General features: G+C 37.0%; 1 protein-coding gene across 1 annotated transcript in view; it reads right to left on the bottom strand.

Annotated features, from left to right (window-relative positions):
* The window catches only part of PGM5 (phosphoglucomutase 5), a 163,149-nt gene extending 140,476 nt beyond the window's left edge, over positions 1–22,673 (bottom strand). Inside the window, exons 1-6 of the mRNA XM_058431160.1 lie at positions 22,581–22,673; positions 17,470–17,632; positions 11,290–11,436; positions 8,242–8,367; positions 4,051–4,241; positions 3,303–3,457 (exon numbers count right to left, since the gene is read on the bottom strand). Coding sequence (XP_058287143.1) covers positions 3,303–3,457; positions 4,051–4,241; positions 8,242–8,367; positions 11,290–11,436; positions 17,470–17,632; positions 22,581–22,673 — 875 coding nt within the window. The remainder of the gene's footprint in view (positions 1–3,302; positions 3,458–4,050; positions 4,242–8,241; positions 8,368–11,289; positions 11,437–17,469; positions 17,633–22,580) is intronic.
* Between the last annotated feature and the right edge of the window lie 318 nt (positions 22,674–22,991).

Genomic DNA, 22,991 nt, shown 5'->3' with positions numbered 1-22,991 from the left:
TAGTGAAGAATACAGGTCAATTTACAAAAAAATACTAGCAGCAAATAATTGGAAATTAAATTCATAAAACATTTATAATAGCGTCAAAATAAAGTACTCAGAAATAAATTTAACAAAAATTGTATAAGATCTCTACATTAAAAATTATGAAATACATGTAAGAGAAATTAAAGAAAACCTAAATAGAGAGATATACCACATTCATGGATTGGAAGACTCAAGATTATTAAAATACTATTTTCCCCAAATGCCTCTATAGATTCAACGTAATCCCAATCAAAATCCCAGTAGGCTGTGGTAGAAATTGAGATGTTGGTTCTAAAATGAAATAAAACGCAGAGGACCTAGAATATATAATTTCCCTTTAATATGACAAAGAAGAAAAACATGTTGGGAAGCTCACCTAATTTCAGTGTAATATTTACATACGAATCAACAGACAGATCAGTGGTATAGAATAGAGAATCCTGAAATAGATCTACATACATATGATCAACAGATTTTTAATAATGATACCAAGGCTATTCAGGGGAAAGAAAACTCTTTTTTAAAAATGCGATTGGAAAAACCGGATAAGGGAAATAAGTGAACCTCGACCCCTACCTTATACCATGCTCAAAAATTAATTCAAAATCATTCCAGACACAAATGTAAAAGTTAAAACTGCAATGACTCTAGAAGAAAATATAGAGACAATATCTCTCTGACCTTAGAGTCACCAAAGTTTCTTGTAGTTGACAAAGACATATATAATAATCATATAATCCATTAATTATAAGAAACAGTAAACTGGACTTCATCAAAATTTAAAACTTCTGCTCATCAAGAGATACTAATAAGAAGATAAGTAGCCGGGTTCAGTGGCTCATGCCCATAATCCAGCACTTCGGGAGACTGAAGCAGGGGGATCACTTGAGGCCAGGAGTTTGAGACCAGCCCAGGCAACATAGCAAGATCTCATTTCTACAGAAAATGTTTTTAAAATTAACTGGGTATGATGGCGCATGTGTAGTCCTAGCTACTCAGGAGGCTGAGCTGGGAGGATTGCTTGAGCCCAGCAGTTGAAGGTTATATTGAACTATGATCGTACCACTAGACTCCAGCCTGGGCAACAGAGTGAGACCCTTTCTCTAAAATAAACAAATAAATAATTTTTATGTCATCTGAAACTAAGATCATACTGAAATTTTCCCTCAGTGTCTCCAGAATGTCTTTTTTGAATGGTTTACCCAATGTAGTATCTCATTTAGAACCACATGTTATGGCCCTTCAGTGTTTGTTTTTTGTTTTTTTGTTTTTTTTGAGACAGAGTTTCACTCTTGTTCTCTTGTTGCCCAGCCTGGAGTGCAATGGCCTGGTAATGGCTCACTGCAACCTCTGCCTCCTGGGTTCAAGCGATTTTCCTGCCTCAGCCTCCCAAGTAGCTGGGATTACAGGCATGTGTCATCATATCTAGCTAATTTGTCCCATAGAATCTCATCTTCTGGATTTTGTGGCTATTTTCTCATGGTGTTGACTCATTCATAAGGTAAAATTTATATACAGTGAAATGCATCTTACGGGTACAATTCAATGAGTTTTGAAAAGTGTGTACATCCATGTAACCACCACCCAGATTAAGACACAGAACATTCCCATCACCTCAGAATGTTTCCCAGTGCCTTCTTCCTTCCCCTCATAGGGTAAGACTGTCATAATTTCTATTGCCACATATATGTTTACCTGTTCTGAAACTTCACAGAAATGGAATTATATATCATGTATTTGTTTGTTACTGGCTTTTTATAATTTAATATATTTTTATATTCATCCACACCCACTGCATGTGTCAGTATTTCATTCCTTCTTATTATTGTGTAGTATACGAATATATAAATATATCACAATTTATTTTTGCAATCTCCTGTTGATGGACATTTGTACTGTTTCCAGTTATTAGCTATTATGAATCATGCAACTACGTATATGATTATACAGGTCTTTTGTGGACACACCTCCATTATTTTTGGGTAAATATTTAGGAATGGAATGTTGGTCAGACGTAGGCTCCATTTTACAAGAAACTGCCAAACTGTCTTCCGTTCTACACTTTTGTTTGCAATGTACGAAAGTCCTGGTTGCTTCCTATCCTGATCAACATTTGGAGTGGGACTTCAGGAACATGCCACTACACCTGCTTGATTAAAGAAAATTTCTTGTAGACACAAGGTTTTGCTCTGTTGCCCAGGCTGGTCTTGAATTCCTGGACTCAAGTGATCCTCCCACCTCAGCCACTCAAAGCTCTAGGATTATAGGTGTGAGTCGCCATGCCCGGCCAAAATTTATTAATTGGTAGCTGGCAATTGTTGACGGAAAAGAAAAAGCAGGTGACAAGCAATGTACTTTTTGATGTCTTCAGTATTATCACAGGCACATAAATTATATATATATTATGTATATTATATTATGTATTTTATTTATATGTGTATAATGTATATGTGTAGAAAGAGATACAGTAAGGAACATAAGTTTTTCTATTAACATAGGTAACCCAAGGAAGGGGATATGATGTTTACATTTTCTTATTTGTGTTTTCTAACTTTCCACCAGGCACACATACTGCTTCTATAATAACACGTGCTGGTTGAAAATGTCAGACTCTGAAATTCAGTGTTTTATAATATAGGGCAATAGACAAGAGGCATGGATAGAGCAAGAAGAATGAAACCTAATAGGGTTAGTTAGAGCCCTACTGAGTGAATCTCTTGTTGGGTATTTTCCATGCACTGTCTCGTTTCATTCTTACAATAAACCTATGAAGTATCATTTTTCTATTTGTACAGTGCTAATAAGGCTATAAGTTAGCATTTGAACATAATATAATCTGACCTCAAAACCCATGCTTTTTTCCCCTCACTTGTACATACATACTTTCAGGTTAATAAGTTTTGTTGCTAAACATTTATGTAGTATTTACTATGTACCAGGCACCGTGTTAAATGTTGTACATGAAGCACCTCATTTGTACTTCATGACAATTCATATAAAGATACCACTATTATTATCCACATTTTACAGGTAAGAAAACTGAGGCAAAGAGACTAAGTAAGTCTCCTAAATTCCCACAGCTAGTAAGTGGCAGAACCAAGAATTAAGCTCAGGCCGCCTGATTCTCCAGCTTCTACCCAGTACACTATACCGTGTTCCCATGCTTTCAACACATTCCCAAATGGTGCAGGGGAGTATAAGCGCCAGCAACCAACAGAGGAGACATCGACGCCAAAGTCTACCACAAAGTTTTTGACGGCGACATCCTTGCTTACCTGTCGAGGGCCATGCTGGTTGGCATACTCCGCCCAAACCCGCGGACCCCCATCTGACGGAAATACGGAATGCAAGAGAGGTTGGCAGCAATGATGGCCAGAGAGTCAGAAGGGCTCACAAAGAAGCCATTTTGGCCTAGGATCATATAACGGTCCTGTAGGAAGGAATGCATAAAGATGAGCAGACAGAAGCATCTGCTAGCAGCCCATTCCCATAATCATCACAATCCACTTCACTGCCATCTTATATTTAACAATCTAACAACTTGAATGAGGCCAGAGAGCATGGGAAACATTCTTCTAAATCTCTGAGTACCAAGGGCCCAGAATCTTGACACACCAGGAATATGTTCCACCTGTTGAAATGTGGCTCAAGCTTTAGAAGCCCCCAAATACTTAATTCTTTCTTTCTCCCAAACATAATAGAGAACACTGGTTCTTGCAGAAATAGCTGATTTCTTAACTTGGTGCTTTCAACAACACCAGCCATAAATAAAGATTTATTGAATAATATATATTTTTAAATAAACAACCTTTGTATGCCATAATGTAAATCTGGAACTAAGAAAAGTAATCGCTATTTAATTGCAATACTTAAGTCATTAAACAGAAGGGCAGATGCAGAGCCAGTTAGGGCACACATGTCCCATACATGTTAGCTCCAGATGTGTTCATTAATTCTCTGCTTTCCAATTCATGGCTCATTATATGGTCAAAGGGTCAGCAGACAGAGAGCTTTCCTACTTACCCCATCAGCATCAAATGCAGCTCCAAATCCATATTCTCCTCCTTTCATTGCTTCCAGAAGAGTCGTTGCATATGTCAGGTTTGGGTCAGGATGCTGCCCTCCAAAGTCTTCCAGGGGAACACAGTTTATTGCAGAATTGGCTGGGGCCCCCAGCTCATCACACAGAACTTTTCTCACATAAGGTCCCATAACTAAAAATAGATACACAGCAATATTAAATATTTGCAGAACCTTCTCCCCAGAGTATTTTGTTCTGAATAGTATAGGAAACACCATTTAATAACCCAGAAGAAAAATACAAATTTACAATCTTCTTAAAGACACAATATAGAACAATATTTGCTTGAACTACTATTTATTGGGCATCTACTATGTGCCAGTTACTGTGGTTGGAATACAGAAGATGTATTCAATCATCCAGTTATATAAATTTTTTCACCCAAAACTTTTCTCAAAGGTTGCCAGAAAGAAATCAGCTACGTAATAATGATTCATTGCCTGTTGCTTTTCATGTATTAAGAGCTTTAACTGAATATATGCAAAAGCATTAAAGGGCTCTAGCAATGTTCTTTGTTTCTGCAATCATTTGGACTCTGCCAAGTATATAATTAAACACTATAAACCACTGAAGCATATAAAAACAAGCACATTTTACCAAAATACATGCCAAGGAATAGTACTTTCCAGTTCAATGAACATGATGGAGTACGTAACACTGAGCTGCTCTGCTAGGAAATGAAGGGACCATGTTGAAGGGATGCAAAGCACACGGTTTCTACATTCTTGGGCTTGTAATCCAGTAGTGGCATGAGTCAAAGCTGCAGATGAATGACTGCAGTGGTAAGACTAAACAATGCACATTGATGAAATAATTATATTCAATGGCTTCAGAGAAGCAATAACCATACATAAGGCTTCAAGGAAGAAGCAGCATTTCTGGTGGAACTTGAAGGAATAATATAAAGTTGGCAAGGGTTTGGGTTTGGAGTGGGAAGCCCATCTAAACAGAAGGAACATTATGAGCAAGGGAACAGAGCCTGAGGTAGAACATAAGGCACATTTGGGGAACAGCATGTAATCCTCCTAGCTGAAATATCTGAAAGATATTGCTTTCCACTTATTTTCCACCAATACAACACACAATCCTCCAATAGCAAACATCTCTTGATTGTGCCTGCCCAGCACACATTTCCTCTTCCTCTGGATACAGCATTTGGGATTCCTATTGGAGAAAAACTCCCTTCCTCATCTCAGTTTATGGGGTCTGGGTATGGCTAAATCCCACCTCCCCAAGGCTAAGGAGGTGACCTAGGTCTGCCCAATCAGCATCCTCCATCTCCTAGCCAGAGCAATTGATTCAAAGATGGACATACAGTATAAACCAGGCAATGAGGCTGAAACCCAGAAACACTGCTCATACTCTTTGGAAAAAAAGCAAAGCTGTCTTCCCTGTAGGCCAGATCAATGCTAAGGCAAGAACCTGAAAGTTCTTTTCCTGAGGAATATGATCAGCCCAACAAGAAAGAACAGAACAGCCTAGCCAGAAGCCCTTAGAGTAAGGCCCATGGAGAAGACCCACAGGAGGCTCAGAGATCCCAGCAGATTTTTAGTGCCTTATTCTTAAATATGCCAGAAAGCCAAGGATCACCAAAATTTTGAAGAATGTATTTGAGATGAGATGAAAATAAACAAAAAGTAAAGAGAAACCTGGAGGAAACAAAAATTATACAGGGAGAAGAAAACTTTTTAAAATATATCAGTAATATCCCAATAGAGATTAACAAGATAGAGTAGAATGGCTAAAATGGAAAAGACTGACAGTACCAAGTATTGGTGAAGATAAAGATAAACTGGAGCCCTCATACATTGCCTATGCCATACATTTCAAGATATGGTATCCATGAAATATAACTAGGATGCGTTTTTACAAGAGAGAATGGAATAGGTATTTTGGAAAATGATTTGGCCATTCTTATAAAGGTAAACACACGTATCATATGACTCAGCAATCCCATTCCTAGCTGTTTACTCAAGACAAATGAAAACAGAGAGACTTGTTCACGAATGTTCACAGTATCTTTCTTTATAATAGCGAACAACTAGAAGAAAAAGAAACCTAATTTTCATTAACCAGTGAATGGATAAACAAATTGTGGTATATCGACAACACAATAAAATTGTACTCAGCAGTAAAAGGAACAACCACTGATACATGCAACACTAAGAACGTATATCAAAATTATTATGCTGAGTAAAAGAAGCTTGAAGCAAAAGGTGACATATTGTATGCTTCCATTTATATAACTTTCCGGAAAATGCAAAACTACGGCGGCAGAAAGCAGATGAGTGGTTGCCAGGGGCTGGGGATAAGCGGTGAGGTTTGACTACAAAGGGCTGCAAAAAACTCTTAGGGGTGATGGAAATATTCAATCTTGATCGTGATAGTGGTTACATGACTGTGTATGTTGGTCAAATCTTATCAAACTGTATACCTACCAGGAGTGAGTTTTACTGTTTATAAATTATACCTCAGTAAACCTAAGTTTAGAAAGATATGGTATCCATGAAATACAACTACGATGCGTTTTTACAAGAGAGAATCTTTGGAAAACACAAACAAAAGTTTTGGGAAATTAAAAATACAATGGTAGAACTAAAGGAATGGAAGATAAAGTCAAGGAAATTTCCCAGAAAGTAGAACAAAATAAAGAGATGAAAAACTGCACAGGAGAAGGGGAAATAGAATAATTAAAGGATCAATTCAGTAGTAACAATAACCAGAATGGTTACTAAATACTAATTCAAAAACTTTTCCAGAATCAAAGGGCACAGGTGTTCAGACTGAAAGGGTCCATCAGGTGTCCAACATAATAAAGATAGAGTCCCACTCTAAGATCCATTATTGTAAAACAGAGAAACACTGAAGATAAGTCAAAGCTCCTAAAAACTTCCAGAGAAGAAAAAGGAAAGACAATGGATTAAAAATCAAAATCGCACTGGATTTCTCAAGTTTAATATAATAGCTATAACACAGTAGAGCAATGCCCTCAAACTTCTGAGGAAAAATAATATCCAACTTAGGTTTCCATATCAGTCAAATATTAATCAAGAGCAGGTGTAGAATAAAAGGCCTTTTCAGATATACAACACACAAAATATTTACCTACTATGAGCTTTCTCTCCCTGAGTTCCTGGAGAATGTGTTCCTCCAAAATGCACAAGTTTATCAAGGTGCCAGACAAAGACACCAGGGAACAGGACATTTAACATAAGAGATGTGTAAAAAGAATTACTACCATGGTGATAAAGGGAGATTTCACGATGACGGCATGCTCAGAGAGCAACCAGTGCAGAGTGGGGCAGATGAAAGTCTCCAGGAAAATGAAGTGAACGAAGATTTAGACACTGGGGGAGAGCTTGAGGATTAAGAGTGGTAAATATACTTGATTAAAAGCAAGCAATGAGAAAACAAGATAATTGCCGTTTCCAAGGAAATCAAAAAGTTGTACTGTAAAGGAAATATAATTGTAGCATATTGCATGGCTCAGCAGTGTTGTGGTACTGTAAACACTAGATAATGATCTTACCAAACTGATGATATAATTAGGGAAGCATGCTAGAATTCCCTAACTGGTGGGTGGAAAGGGTGGGTGGAGAGGTGGGTGGTGGGTGGAGAGGGTGAAAAAGAGCTGCAGCTCCAGTTCCCATAGTATGAATTCAGTAACGCTCATAACTGAAAAATCAACAAGGGTCTGTATATTCATAATATTTGATGATAGGGAGATAAATACAAAAAAGAAACAGATGAAAAATTGAAAAACTTTAACTCTGGAAGGTAACAAATTGGGGGAAGACAGGATTTGGGTACAGATTTTTTTTCATAATAAATCTTGAACTATTTATTTGACTGTTTAAACTATGCCATGCATATGATCAAATAAATAACAGTTTTACCATACTCCACACTTGAACATGCATAGCCTCAAACTCGTTTGTTGAACTTTTGTTTTCATGTACATCCAAAGACAGAAATAAGGGTCCTGAAGTTTTCCAGAGCATTCCAAATATCTGAACATACACATGTTGTGTGAATATCTATGAATCCAACTTTCCTCTTAACCTCTGAAACCCAACAGGCGTAGAGGTCTCAATATTTCCTGCCCACTGATTTGGAGAAAATCACAAGCTTACCTCCATGCATTGCGTCAACACGAATCTTCAGTTGGCTGGGCCCAGTCAGCAAACTCTTGATGGCATGAAAGTCAAAGATGGCCCGAAGGAGGTTGAGATAGATATCCACTGGGTCCACTATCTCCACTACAGATAGAAAAAAACGGAAAATGTCATTGACTGTACCCATGAAAGGTACTTGGAAGCATAAAAAGAATCACAGCCTTAACAGCATGAAATTCTGGTCACAAGCCCATCATATCCCTACACATGATGTGGGAAGCAAAGTGCCCATTTGTTGACAAAAATCACAAATCAGGGCACAATCAAGATACTACAAACTTTTCAGGTGCTCAATAGGTATAAATGATATCAAGTTATAAATTCTTCCTTGAAGGGAAAAAAATCAATCACAAGAAGAAATTAAGATAAAAATGTGCCCTGTGACTCCTGCTCCCACTTCCCCTCCCAAAAAAATGCACACAGCACACATCTCAATGTTTAGAGGCATTTTGGCATATCCAGTTGCCTTTCTTGTGGGGGCTGGCCAAAGACTGACTCAGCTGGTATGAAACAAATCAGCAAGTGACCTCAGTAGTGACCCCTATTTTCCAAATGCCATTGTGCCTACCAGATTCGAGGGCAGAATTGGTGATGAATACATTCCCGGGTTTGCACGAAATCTCATTCATGCCCAATCTAGCACCCAATTTCCAACTGAATGGCAAATATCTAGAAATTCTCATTAAATACAAATGCTCTCAAGTTTCTAGCACCACCCAGTAACCAGGAATCCAAAAAGTTTTATTCATTTATGTGACATACCAAAAAGCTCAGAATACATTTTCCATACTTGTCAATCAGTATGCTCAGAATTATGCTCAGAAAGTACTTTTCCAAGAAGTAGTAAATCAATTCTTTAGGTGCTAAAATTTGTCCAGGAGCCCTGCCTTTTTAAATTCAATACTAAATTTTGAAACTTACGTATATTGTTTTCAGATTTTTCAAATACATACTACTTTGAAACCCTGAAATACTTTTAAACTTGCACTGAAGATATTACCAATCCACTTTCAATAATTTTTAGTAAATCCAGGTGTGATATTTAATGCATGAGATCTTAATATGCCATTTAATATTATCCCTTCATCTGATCAAATACATAACTCAAAATATTTTTTCTTGCACTTAAATCAATGTAATCTATGTGTTCATTCAAATATATTTGTAATATGGATACTTTTAAATTATCTTTTTACATGAGGAGCATAATAATCTATAAAGTAATTAAAGAATAATCTGTATAAAGTGTACACCTAACAATGATTAAAATGGTAAATTTTGTTATATATATTTTACCACCACAAAAAAATTAATTTGTAAGACAAAAGGTTATGCCCTGAGTACTTTGGAAGTTTTACTCACTGTACATTATAGGATAATGGTTTTGATAATTTCATTCTGGCTCTTCAATTCTTGAACCACTTGCCTAAATACATTTGGTATTTACAATAGATAACACACAGTACCAAACAAATGTGAAAAACGAGAGAACAAGAAGTCAGTAAAAATTGAAAGTTCACATCAAATAGTTCATGCTGTTGACACTTTAAAGTGAAATGCAAAGGAATTATTTGTTTCTAATTAACTCAAGTTTGCTCAACACTTGAACCAGCAAGAATACAGCACATAAATTATCCCAAACGATTATCTCCAAATTCCTGGAAGCCAGGGAATCCCTCTACCCACCTCCTGGTATCAGTAACATTTTAGAAAACTCATTCAACTAGCAATGTGGCTGCAGCAATGAGCCTGAATGAGAGCTCCCGAAGATTCGGGTCTCGTGGACAACTATAAAAATGGTGAAGATGCCAAAAATAAGCCTAGTCCTTCCAACCATATGTAATCAGCATATTGAAATCATTTTGCTTAATATAATGTACCCCTTGCCTTCAATTGTCCAGCCATCCCATGAGTGTGCACACACAATGCCTGTGAATTCCCCCAGCTAGATTAGCAAAAGCAGGCACTGTTGCTTCCAGTGAGTATCACGGCTCTGTGTAAATTTCTGCTCATTACCTAAGCAAACAACTGACTCAAAACTGCTCAAGAAAGATTTGGTAACATTGGGCAAATACTGTGATCCCCACACAATCCACTTTAATCTTTTCTCTGTCTCTAAAATATCACATGGACACAAACCACGTATTTCCTCTTTCGGGCTAAGTTAAATTACTTCTAAAATGAGGACACCATCTTAACACAAACTGCATTCAAGCTTATAGAAGCACTAAAAAAGTAAAACATGTTAGATGTATTGCTATTCTACGCCTTCTAGGAAAAAGCAATACGATAAAATATAGGGGGAAAATGTTGTATACATACATGTTATTAATGTTGTTCTCATATGGTCTAAAATTAATCTATAAAATAAAAAGCTATCTTCTGAATACTGTAGAAGCTATATTTGCTTTACAATTTAACATAATATTTTTGACAATCTCATTTTGGTTCTTCAATTTTTGAATCACTTGCCTAAATATATTTGGTAGTGACTGAATTCTTTTGTAAAATCTCCTAACACGGTGCTTGGTATAGGGCAGGTGATCAATAATTATGCATTCGATAAGCTGATGCATAATTATTCCAAGCTTGGTTGTGGCTTGGAAAAGAAACTCCTACCTTTCGTGAGAAATTTAGTAACCCATTGACTTGTTAGGTTTCTTCTTAACTAGCTAAGGCATTCCGGCATCTTCACCTTAATTACTTAGACAAGTTTTAGCAATTCACAGCCTATTTTTGGAATGCTATAACGAAGTCAACCATAAAACTTTTCCGATGTGGAAAATGATATCGAGTTTGGGAAGTGGTTTTTGAAAGTTTCCAGTTCTGAATATCTTGGCTGCTCTCATGTCTTCTCTCTACACCATGTTAGGTTTACACACATTTATCAAGAGTCACCCCTGAGATTAACAATGCAATAATTTTCATGAGTGTACGTCCCTACAGAAACCAGTCAGCCCCATCCACATAGTTGCTCTGACTTCTTCAAAATAAAATCTCTGTTACCTCTGAATGGTTTGAATTTGTTCTCTAGGTCAAATTCTTGTCTTCCTAGTCGAGATAGGTCGATCCGGAGATCAGGACATATAGCATATTCCTCAATCGTTTTGCTGATTTGGTAGATTTTGTCTGAGACAACATCGGGTGCAGGACCTAAAATTTGAACACCAAAAATACGTGTTTTTTAAAAGTCTCATGAGTTTCAAACAGTGAAATGTTACCATCCTCCTCCACCAGGCAGAGAAAGATTCATTTGTTCTCTAAACAATGATCAATGGTTCACAGTTCAATTAGCCTTGATATTTCCTATACTGTACTCATCCACTATGGGGGAAATTTGATCAGCCTCACCTGTTCTATGTAGACTAACGACCCATATGTTTGTTTGTTTGTTTTAATCCACCTCTAAGCAATGACACATCTTTCCTAAAAATAGTTTCACACCTGCCAGGGAAACCTGGTTACATAATCAGCTTTATTCAGGATATGAGACACAAACAGGACATGCATTTGACAAAAGTGAGGGATTCCAGATTTACATGCAGCTTCCCCAGTGCACCTAGAAGAGGAAACTATGCTTTCTACTCCCAGCTCTGCTGCGTAATTGACGTGTGAGCTTAGCAGGGTAAGTTAATTATTTTCCCCAACTCACAATCTCTAGTCATTTCTAAAATGAAGGTCAACTAAAAATATATGATGCATTTCCGCGGAAGGCCAAATTGACAAGTAGTATTAGCCTTTAAATACATTGATCACGAAATCAATACTTGTTCACCTTTTGGGGTTTTGCTTTTTTTTTTTTTTTTTTTTTTTTACCTTGTATATCTTAATGCAAGCCATTTCAGATTTTTTTTTTTTTTTTGCAACAAGGTTGAGAAACAAATAAGTAGATTGAAATATCTAAAGTATAAATAATTGCTAGATGTATAGATCGCTTTCTGTATGAATCTTACTTGTCAACTACACTGTAACTTTCTACTGAACAAAAATTGTCTCTTGATTTTTAGAATATCTTAATCCTTAGAACTGCATTGTCCAATACAATAGTTACCAGTCACATTTAGCTGTTGAGCACTTAAAATGTGGCTAGTCAAGTTGAGGTATGCTGCAATTGTAAATGCACACCAAGATTTGAAGAGTTAGTAGAAAATGCAATAGATTGCATTAATAATTTTTATATTGATGACATGGTATAATAATATTTTAGATTATTGGTAATAATTATTCTTTGAATGTTTGATAAATATTTCACTTGTTTCTTTTCACTTTTTTAATGTGGCTACTAAAAATTTAAAGTATGTATGCGACTCACTCTATTTTTCTGTTGGACAGCGCTGCCTTAGAGTGTAGCACCATCACAGTATCCCAATAAATGCTCATAAAAAAGAATAGCAATAATCCTATTCTAGTAAGTGGGAGAGAAAACAGCCCAGAAGATTTTACCAACAATTTTCTTGTTGTGTGGGAAAAGTGAAGACCTCAAAAAAATAAACATAGCCCTTTGCTTCTCTCCTTACCATTTTTCACCCTTCACAAAACGTAAAGAATAGGTAGTCTTGTTTTGTTTTTGCATTATTTTATGCTTGCTAGATTATTGAATGCATGAATATCTCCCTCCACTCCCTACACTCCAGGCACCACATTATATTCTTTGGCTGTGTCCATCATTTTCAAGTCCCTGACTTTTAATGCCAACGCACACTGATTTCCAAAAGTAAAGCAAGTACTGTCTCTCTAGATAGTTGTCTATGACGCCATTCAACCATCCATGCTGATAACTTCAGAGTTCATCAACAACTTCTGAATTCCTTTTCAATTTCCAAGTTCCTTGATACCTTCCACTCCAATGACTTTCATCATATGCACACCAAAAATACATACAATTATATTAAAATAATTGTTTTTTAAAGGATACGGCAAATCTACAGGCACTCATACAAAAATAAATTTTAAAACGCTAAAAAAGAATACCCAGAGATTTTAGAGTGCATAAAATAAATAAATGAAAAATGGAAAAGCTAAAAAGCTTTTTAATTTGAGATAGTCCCCTTTATTTGTTTTTGCTTTCGTAGCCTGAGCTTTCAATGTGATATCCAAGAAATCATTGTGAAGGCCAATGTCAAATAACTTTTTCCCTATGTTCTCTTCTGGGATTTTTATGGTTTCAGACCTTATATTTAGGTCTTTTATTCATTTTGAGTTTATTTCTGTGTATAGTGTAAGATAAGGGTCCAATTTCATTCTTGTACATTTTTGTTTTCCCAGGAACCATTCATTGAAGAGGTTTTTTCCTTTCTGCATTATGTCCTCTTGTTGCCCTGGTCCAAAAGTAGTTGACTATATATGTCTTGATTTATTTCTGGGCTCTCCATTCTGTTCCATTGGTCTATGTTTCTGTTTTTATGCCAGTATCATACTGTTTTGGTTTTACTTTAGCTTTGTAATATAATTTTAAATCAGCAAGTGTTGTACCTCCAACTTTTTTTTCCTCAGCATTGCTTTAGTTTTTTGTAGCTCCATACAAATTTTAGTATTGCTTTTCTATTTCCACGAAGAATGTTATTGAAATTTTGACAGGGGTTGTGTTAAACCTGTATATTGTTTTGGATAGTGTGCATGTTTTAATAATATTAATATTTTTTGATCCATGATCAATGAGCACAGGATATCTATTTATTTGTGTGTTATTCAATCAATGTTTTATAGTTTTCAGTATACTTTCACCCCTTGGTTAAATTTATTCCTAAGTATTTTTTTGATGCTACCATAAATGGCACTGTTTTCTTGATTATTTTCAGGTGGGTCATTATTTATGTATAGAAATGCTCCTGATGTTTGTATGTTGATTTCGTATCCTGCAAATTACTGAATTCATTTATTAGTTCTAAAAATTTGTGTGTGTGTGTTTGTGTGTGTGGGGGGGGAAACTTTACAATTTTCTATATACAGGATTATATCATCTGTAAATAGAGATTATTTTACTTTCTCCTTTCCAATTTGGATGACTTTTATTTTTCTTGTTTGATTGCTCTTGCTAGTACTTCCAATACTATGTTGAATAGAAATAGCAAGAGTGGGCATCTCTGCCATGTACTAAATTGTGGAAAAGTTTTCAGTTGTCCCCAGTTGATTATGATGTTAGCTGTGGGTTTCTTATAAATGGCCTTTATTATGTTGAGAAACTTTCCTTCTATACCTAAAGTGTTAAGAGTTTTTGTTAAGAAAGGATGCTGAACTTTGTAAAATGGCTTTCCTGCACCAATTGAGATGATCATGTAGTTTTTATCTTTCATTCTGTTTAGCCAGTCTTGTATGTCAGGGATAAATCCCACTTGGTCATGATTCATAATTTCTTTGATGTGTTGTTGAATTTGGTTTTTGTCAATATTTACCAGAGATATTGGCCTGTGATTTTATTTTCTTACAATATGTTTGTCTGGCTTTAGGTGTCAAGGTGATGCCAGCCTCATAAAATATGTTTGGAAGTATTCCCTGTAGCTCTAATTTTTGGAAGAATCTAAGAAGTGTTGGTAATAATTGTTCTTTGAATGTTTGATAAAATTCAGCCATGAAGCCATTTGGTCCTGGGCTTTTCTATTTTGGAAAGTTTTTAATCACTTCTTCAATTTCTTTATTTGTTGTTGGAGTGTTCAAACTTTCTGTTTCTTCTCAATTCAATCTTGATGGGTTAGTTTTTCTAGAAATTTATCCATTTCTTCTAGGTTCTCCAATTTGTTGGCATAAAATAGTTCATAACAATCCCTTATGACCATTTTCATTTCTGAGGCATCTATTGCAATGTCTCCACTTTCATTTCTGATTTTGAGTCTGCTTTTTTTAGTGAATCTAGCTAGGAGTTTGTAGATTTTATTTTTTCAAAGAACTAACTTTTGATTTTATTTATATTTTCTATAGTTTTTCTATACTACATTTTATTTGCTTCTGTTCTGATCTTCATTGTTTCCTTCCTTTTGCTCACTTTGGGTTTAGTTTGTTCTTTCTTTAGCTCCTTGGGGCATAATATTAGTCTACTTATGTAGATCTTTTTCCTTTTTTAATGTAGGCATTTATTGCTGTAAACTTCTTAGAACTGACTTTGCCGCATACGGTGGGTTTTGATACATTTGATACATTTGATACATTTGTCATTAATCTCAAAATATTTTTTAATTTCCCTCTTGATTTCTTCTTTGACCCATTAGTTCATCATAAGCATGTTGTTTAATTTCCACATATTTGTAAATTTTCCAAGATTCCTCATGTTATTGATTTTTAGCTTCATACCATTGTGGTTGGAAACAATACTAGACATGATTTCAATCTTTTCGAATTTGTTAAGATTTATTTTGTGGCCTAACATATGGTCTATCCTGGAGAGTGTTCTATGTATGCTAGAGAAGAATGTATATTCTTCTGTTGTTGGATGAATATAGGTCTGGTAGGTCTACTTGGTCTAAAGTATAGTTCAAATTTAGTGTTGTCTTGTTAATTTTTCGTCTGGTTGATCTCTCCATTGTTGCAATTGGGGTACTGAAGTCCTCTATTATTGTTATATTGCTGTATCTTTCTTCCTTCATGTCCACTAATATTTGCTTTACCTATTTAAGTGCTTCAATCTTGGATGCATATATATTTACAATTGTTATGTCCTCTTGATAAGTTGACCTCTTTATCATTAAATCATGACCTTCTTTGCCTTTTGGAACAGCTTTTTACTGGAAGTCTGTTTTATCTGATATAAATATAGGCATCCCTGCTCTCTTTTGGTAACTGTTTTCATGGAATATCTCCTTCTATCCCTTTACTTTCAGTATATACCTATTTTTAAAGTTTAAAAATGGGTCTTTTGTAGGCAGCATCTAGTTGGATCTTGTTGTTGATCCACTCAGCCATTCTATATCTTTTGATTGGAGAGTTTCACCCATGTACCAGCAAGGTTATTATTGATAGTTAAAGACTTACTCCTGCCATTTTGCTAATTGTTTTCTGGTTACTTTGTAGATAATTTGTTCTCTTCTTCCTCTATTATTGTCTACCTTTGAGGTTTGGTGGTTTAGTTTTCTGCTTTGTTGTTACAATATTGTTTTTTAAATATTCAACATGAATACACTTTCTTGTTTGGATATTGTGTAAAATGTCTGCAAGCAGGGATAGATAATAAGTTTTCCCTTCAGAACGCACTGCTTTGCCTGGGATGAGGAATAATTTATAATGGTAACTGTTGCTGGTTAAAATTTGGCTCCTACCCACATTCATGCAAACTCCGTGTTCTAAATTAAAAGAGATTTAAGAGACTTGCCAAGCAAATGCATGGCATCCTTAGATGTATCCTGATTTGAATAAAACAGCTATAAATAATAATATTTGGGGGATTATTGAAAAATTTGACTATAGATTAGTTTTCAGGTGATATTGGAGAATTAATGTTATCATTGTTGGGTATGTTAGCACGGTCATGCCGCAATGTGTCTTTCTTTTTAAGATGCATACAAAAATATTTGGGTGTGAAATGTTCTCGTGCTATAATTTGCTTTAAAATTCTTCAGAAAAAAAGGTAAGCAAAATAGAAAAACAAGATAATGGGTACATGTTATCTATTTCTTATTCTCCCTATTTTTTTTGTGTGTTCAATTTTTAAAAGAAATTTACCCCTATACATATATCCCACCCCCTCCACTAAGGACCCCCAAACTATAAATTGCTGTAAATATAGGAAAAAGTGAAATAATTCTATGATTTTGAGAGAAAGTCAACACTGTAGGAAAAAGAGAGCCGAGGATTTGGGCTAAAAATCATTAATCTGACCCTGATCAACCCTGTGCCTTCAGCAGTAACTCAGCCTCTCAGGCTTTTGATTTGTTCATGTGTAAAATGAGGGTCATTGTCATTTAGACAACGAACTTCAGGGTATGTTTTAATTTTAAAATTCAGAGTCCTTCCATATCAGATAAGCATCAACTATTCAATAGTTTATGCTGAAGAGTACAGGGGACCAAAAGACCACCCAAATGGGTTCGTGAGCCCATCATGCCACTTCTTTGTTGGATCACCTTGGGCACCTCACTAAATTTTTCTGAGCCAGGTCCTCTTCACCTTGCTTGTCTATCTTCAAAGGGTCACTGCGAGACTATAATAAAATAAGAGGAAAGAAATAGTGATTATTAAGGCCTATTCTGAACCACATACCTCCATTGGCAACATTAAACTTCACTCCAAACTCTCCCCCTGGTCCTCCAGGGCAGTGGCTGGCTGTTAGAATGATTCCACCAGCTGCCTTAATCTTCCTGATAATGCAGGAGACCGCAGGTGTCGACAAGATGCCATTCTGTCCAATAATCAGTCGTCCAATCTAAATCATCCAAAAAAAAAAAATCAATCCAGTTGCTTGGGATTAAAGGCATTTCAACAGGAAAGTGCCCCAGGCTCTGTTAACATACAGCCAATCACCTGATAAAAGAAACAGAGCAGGCTTTAGATTAGGGGAGGCAGGGTAGGGGGAGCACTGACATTGTCTCTCCTATCTCATGTCTCTAAGACCATTTGGTGCACCCGCATCTGGTAGTCAATTATTAACCTGTAAATAGGATATGCCTCATTGATCGTCAGTAGTTTGAAACATCTGCTTCTGATAATCGAGGGGTTAGCTTGAATCACACAAGAAGTTCTTAGTTTGATACTGACTCAGAAACTATGCATGTGAACACACTAGAGATTACAACAAAAAAGAAATGGAGTGCCTCTCTCCTTCTTCTGCTTCCTGTAACTTAGAATAAGCTCAGAGAGCAACGGGACTGATTTACTACAACTTCATCATCTGTAGGCATATTTTAACTGTAACCTTCAGGAATGACTGTTCTCCTGAAGGTAGGAATTCTCTTTCTGCTGTTAAGTGAGAGCATGTGCTGGAGACATTGGAGAAATTACCCAGTCATGCTAAGCAGAGATCTGGAGGTCATCCATGGATGCAGCCAGATTCTTTCTAGAGCTACAAAACTGACTTTTTAAAAAGTCAGCAACACAGCACTGAAGAACATTTATTGCTACACCTTGTTTTAAAATTGGATTCAATATCATCATCCAATCTAGTAGTTCTCAATATTTCTACAAAATAGAATCACTTATGAAGCTTTTTAAAATCCCAGTACTCAGACTGCGTTCTGGACTGATTATATTGCAATCTCTGGGGTCAAGAGCCAAGCATTAGTAGTTTTAAAGCTCCACAGATGATTCCAATGTTCAGCCAACCTTGGTAATAAAGCCCCCTTGTTACTCAAAGGGCTGGCAGCATGGCCATCACCTACAAGCTTGATAGAAATGCAGAACCTCAGCTGGGTGTGGTGGCTCCACCTGAAATCCCAGCACTTTGGCAGGCTGAGGTGGGCAGATCACCTGAGGTCCAGAGTTCGAGACCAGCCTGGCCAACGTGGTGAAACCCTATTTCTACCAAAAATACAAAAATTAGCTGATCATGGTGGTGCATGCCTGTAGTCCCAGCTACTCCGGAGTCTGAGGTGGGAGAATTGCTTGAACCTGGGAGGCAGAGGTTGCAGTGAGCCAAGATGGCACCACTGCACTCCAGCCTGGGCTACAGAGCGAGACTCTGAAAGAAAGAAAAGAAAAGAAAGGAAAGGAAAAGAAAAGGAAAGAAAAAAAAAAAAGAAAAGAAAAGAAAAAGAGAAAGAAAGAAATGCAGAACCTCAAGGCCCACCCAAGGCCTACCGAATAAGAACCTGTATTTTAATAAGATCCTCTCCTCTCTTCCCAGATAATTCATTTGATAAGTACTGATATAACCCACAAGCCAAAACAAACTTTAACATACAATTCAACAGCAAAGTTGCCCTGGCGCCATCATTGCTAGAGGTCAGTCACTGACCAAATATAACAATCAGCGAGATCAGGGAAAAAAGATACAGAAGAGATCAAAACACACACACACCCACACACACACACACACACACACACACACACACACACACACACACAGCTCAAAAGCAAAGTGTCCTTGGGATGACTTAGTATAGAAATCCACAAGATCCCCAGGCTACATATTTTCAAGTAGAGGAGACAGATTATAAACAAAGAAGCAATAACAATAATAGTTACTAGTGAGGTACATATTAGGAAGGAATTAGACTGCTGTAATAGAGAATAAAGGATATCAATTTTAATAATAATATAATAATAATAGCTAAGGGAGCTTAGATTTTATTCTAAGTACAACCGGAATCCATTGAAAGGTTTTAAACAGTGAAAGTGACCTGACTGCATTTTTAAACATCATGGGATGAGAAGCCCAAATGGTCCTATTTAAAAGTTAAGTCACATCAAGTCACTAAAACATTCCAATAGCTTTCCTTGTCCCCCACCAACCCAAAACAAAGCCAAAGTCTTCACTGTAGTCTACAAGGCCCTACATAATCTGACCTCCATCACCTACCATTCTCCATAGTCCTCCCGCCCTCCCTCTTCTGTTCCAGCCACAACGGAACAGAACAGCTATTCCTCAAACACACCAAACATGATCCTGCCTCAGGGCCCTTGCATTTTCTTTTTCCTCTGCTTAGAATACTTGCCCGGATATTAACATACTTGCCCTCTACTGTCTTTTGGGTTTCTGTTTCAATGTAAGCTAATCAGAGATAGAACCCTTGACAGCCCTATATGATACTATAGCCAGAAGTCCCTAACCTTTCTATTGTTTCCTATTTCCTTCAGCCTGCTATAATTTTCTGGATCACATATATTGCCATCTAACATTTTCTATATTATTTATTTTCCCACTGTATGTAAAGCCCAAGGACTTTTTTTCACTGCTATATCCCAAGAACCTAAAATAAATCTGGCATGTGGTAAGCATACAACAAATATTTGTTGAATTAATGAATGGAGAATAATGAATAAACGACGAACGGCTTCTCTGGGAGAAATACCTTGAAGTGGGGCAAGAGTGGAAAGAGGAATATCAGATGGGAGACTCTTCAAGTCGAGTGTTGATAGAGTCTTGAACTAGGCTGGAGCTAACAGAAATGAAAATTAGTCATTTGGTTTGAGATACATTTTTGGAAGGAGGATGAACAGAATATGCAGGTGGACTGGAATATGGAAGCGAGGGGCTGTGGTAAATAGCCTCCAAAATGGCCCCAATGGTCCTTGCCTTTTGGCATTTGTGACTTTTTGTGGTCCCCTCCCACACTGAACGATGCAGATCTGGGTAATCAGTGTATACTGCAGAAGCGATTGTGTGTGACTTCCATGGTGAGGCCATAAATGGCATGGACACTTCTGCCCTGCTCTCTTGGACTGCTTAGTTTGGGAGAGGCCAGCCGCCATGTCATGAAGACACTCAATAAGCCCTGTGAAGAGGAAGCAAGGCCTGCCATCAACGGCCAGCACCAACTTTCCAGCCAAGGGACTGAGCCATCTCACAGTGGATCCTCCAGCCCCCGCCAAGCCTTCATATGACCAAACCAATACCAACATGTAACTGTGACCTCATGTGAGTCCCCAAGCCAGAATACCCATCTCCTGTCTCATAGAAATGATGAGAAATAATAAATATATGTGCTCACACATATTACCATCTAATTTTCTATATTATATGTTTATTTCCCCACTGTATATAAGATCCAAGGACTGTTTTTTTTCCACTGGTATATTCCAAGAACCTAGAACAAATCTGGCATATGGTAAGTATACAATAAATATCTGTTGAATTAATTAATGGGAAAAAATAAATGAATGATGAATGGCTGCTCTGGAAAAAATACCTTGAAGAGTGGCAGAAGTGGAAAGAGGAGGATCAGACGGGAGGTTAACAGCCAGCACCACCTTGCCAGCCAAGTGACTGAGCCATTTTGCAGTGGATCCTCCAGCCCCCGTCAAGCCCCAACTAAGCTACTAAGTTTCATGGTTATTTCTTACACTGCAATAAATAACTAATACTGGACCAGTGGGAAAAGGAGTCAAGAATAATCTCAGCTTTCTACCTTTAATAACTTAATGGATAGTGGTGCTATTAATCAAGTCAGGAAAGAGAAAGGACAACAATTACACCCATAGTAAGTATTACCCAAAGTCGTGATAAATTATTTTCCATACGCTCTTGCTAAAATTTATGTAGTCATTCAACTCATTTTATTATGTAACATGAAACCAGCAATATTGCAGAACCTTCTGATATAGAACTGAATATAATTTAGTCACTGCCCTCAAGTAATAAGTCTGGAGAATCAAGAATCTGAAAATTGTTTGTAACTTTTGCTCAAAATTTTCTCTCAGCCATTTAAAGGGAAAATTATGAAGATTGTATAGTGGTGACAGACTGGGATAGCAGTCCACAAAAACTTAGGACGCCCTTCCATAGCACAGAGTCAATGCTGAGAACAGCTGCCTAGCCAGGGGCTACATTTTCCAAACCACCCTTGCATCTAGATGTGGCCACATGGTGCATTTAGACAATGGGTGATAAACTAGTAGGAGAATGAGAACAGAAGTAATGTGTGTTTCTTCTAAGCTGAGGATATCAGAAAACAGACATATCATCTCTACACTGCTTATTTCTCTTTCTACAGATTCAGTACAGGTAATCATGTGGCTCTGGGCAATGCCAGAGTCACAGGAGGGAAGGAACCTGGGTCCCCATGCCATTTGTTAGACAACAGTCTTTGCCCACCGGAGACATCCTCACAGGACTATTGTGTGAGTGAGAAATAACGTTCTATTGTTTTTAAGGCAGTAAAAATTGCCTACATTTCAGGTTTGTTTATTACAACCACCCACATTTTCTTACGCAGTAGCGAAAGAAACATAAACCACAGTTTAATGCCAAATCAAAAATGTCAAATGCAAAATTATTTTATGCTATTACAGTATAAAGTTATGTCCACTTTGGGGCAAGGACTTAGAAAAATGCAGAAATAAACATGTAAAGTTATTAAGTAGGAGCTATTATAGATAAATTTTTATCTTATTAAATTTCAGTTATTTTTGAAAAGGTAATATACATTCTGTTTAAGAAGGTTAAAGTGAGTAATTACACTTGAATAGTTTCAACCTGAAATACTTTAGTTATAATTGGAAAATTAACAGAAGATTAAATTCTAGATATCTGGAAATTTTACCTATGTGAGATCTGCTCATTAACCCATCAATACCAGAGAGAAGAGGTACTGCTGGACATTGTCCTATCATCTGAGGGATAAGTACTGGAGGAGATGCGAAAGAGAGGGTGATGGGGCTTCTAAGGTATGACATGGAAAATTGTGAAGATATTTGTGTCCCATATGGACACTCACCAAAAGGCGACCTAGGCAGAGGAGGATTTTAATAATAGGATGACCAGTTCTGTGGATGTCAATGAGTGTCTTTCCCCCAGCCATTCCTGACATTGTCCAATGGGCTCATGAGCAAAGTGGCTGATACGGTTCAACATCTCATGCTGAAATGTAATCCCCAGTGTTGGAGGTGGGGCCCAGTGAGAGGTGTTTGGATCATGGGGGCGAATCCCTCATGAATGGTTTAGCACCATGCCCTTGATGATAAGTGTGTTCTCGCTCTGAGTTTACATGAGATCTGCTTGTTTAAAAGTATGTAGCAACTTCTCTTTTGTTCTCTTGCTCCCACTCTTGCTGTGTGATATGCCTGCTCCCACTTTGTCATCCGCCATGAGTAAAAGCTCCTGAGACCTCACCAGAAGCCAAGGAGAT

Source organism: Hylobates moloch, unplaced genomic scaffold, assembly GCF_009828535.3.
Source record: "Hylobates moloch isolate HMO894 unplaced genomic scaffold, HMol_V3 SCAFFOLD_19, whole genome shotgun sequence".
Lineage (NCBI taxonomy): Eukaryota > Metazoa > Chordata > Mammalia > Primates > Hylobatidae > Hylobates > Hylobates moloch.
The sequence above is the reverse complement of the archived record's forward strand: the minus strand, read 5'-3'. Positions and strand labels throughout refer to the sequence as shown.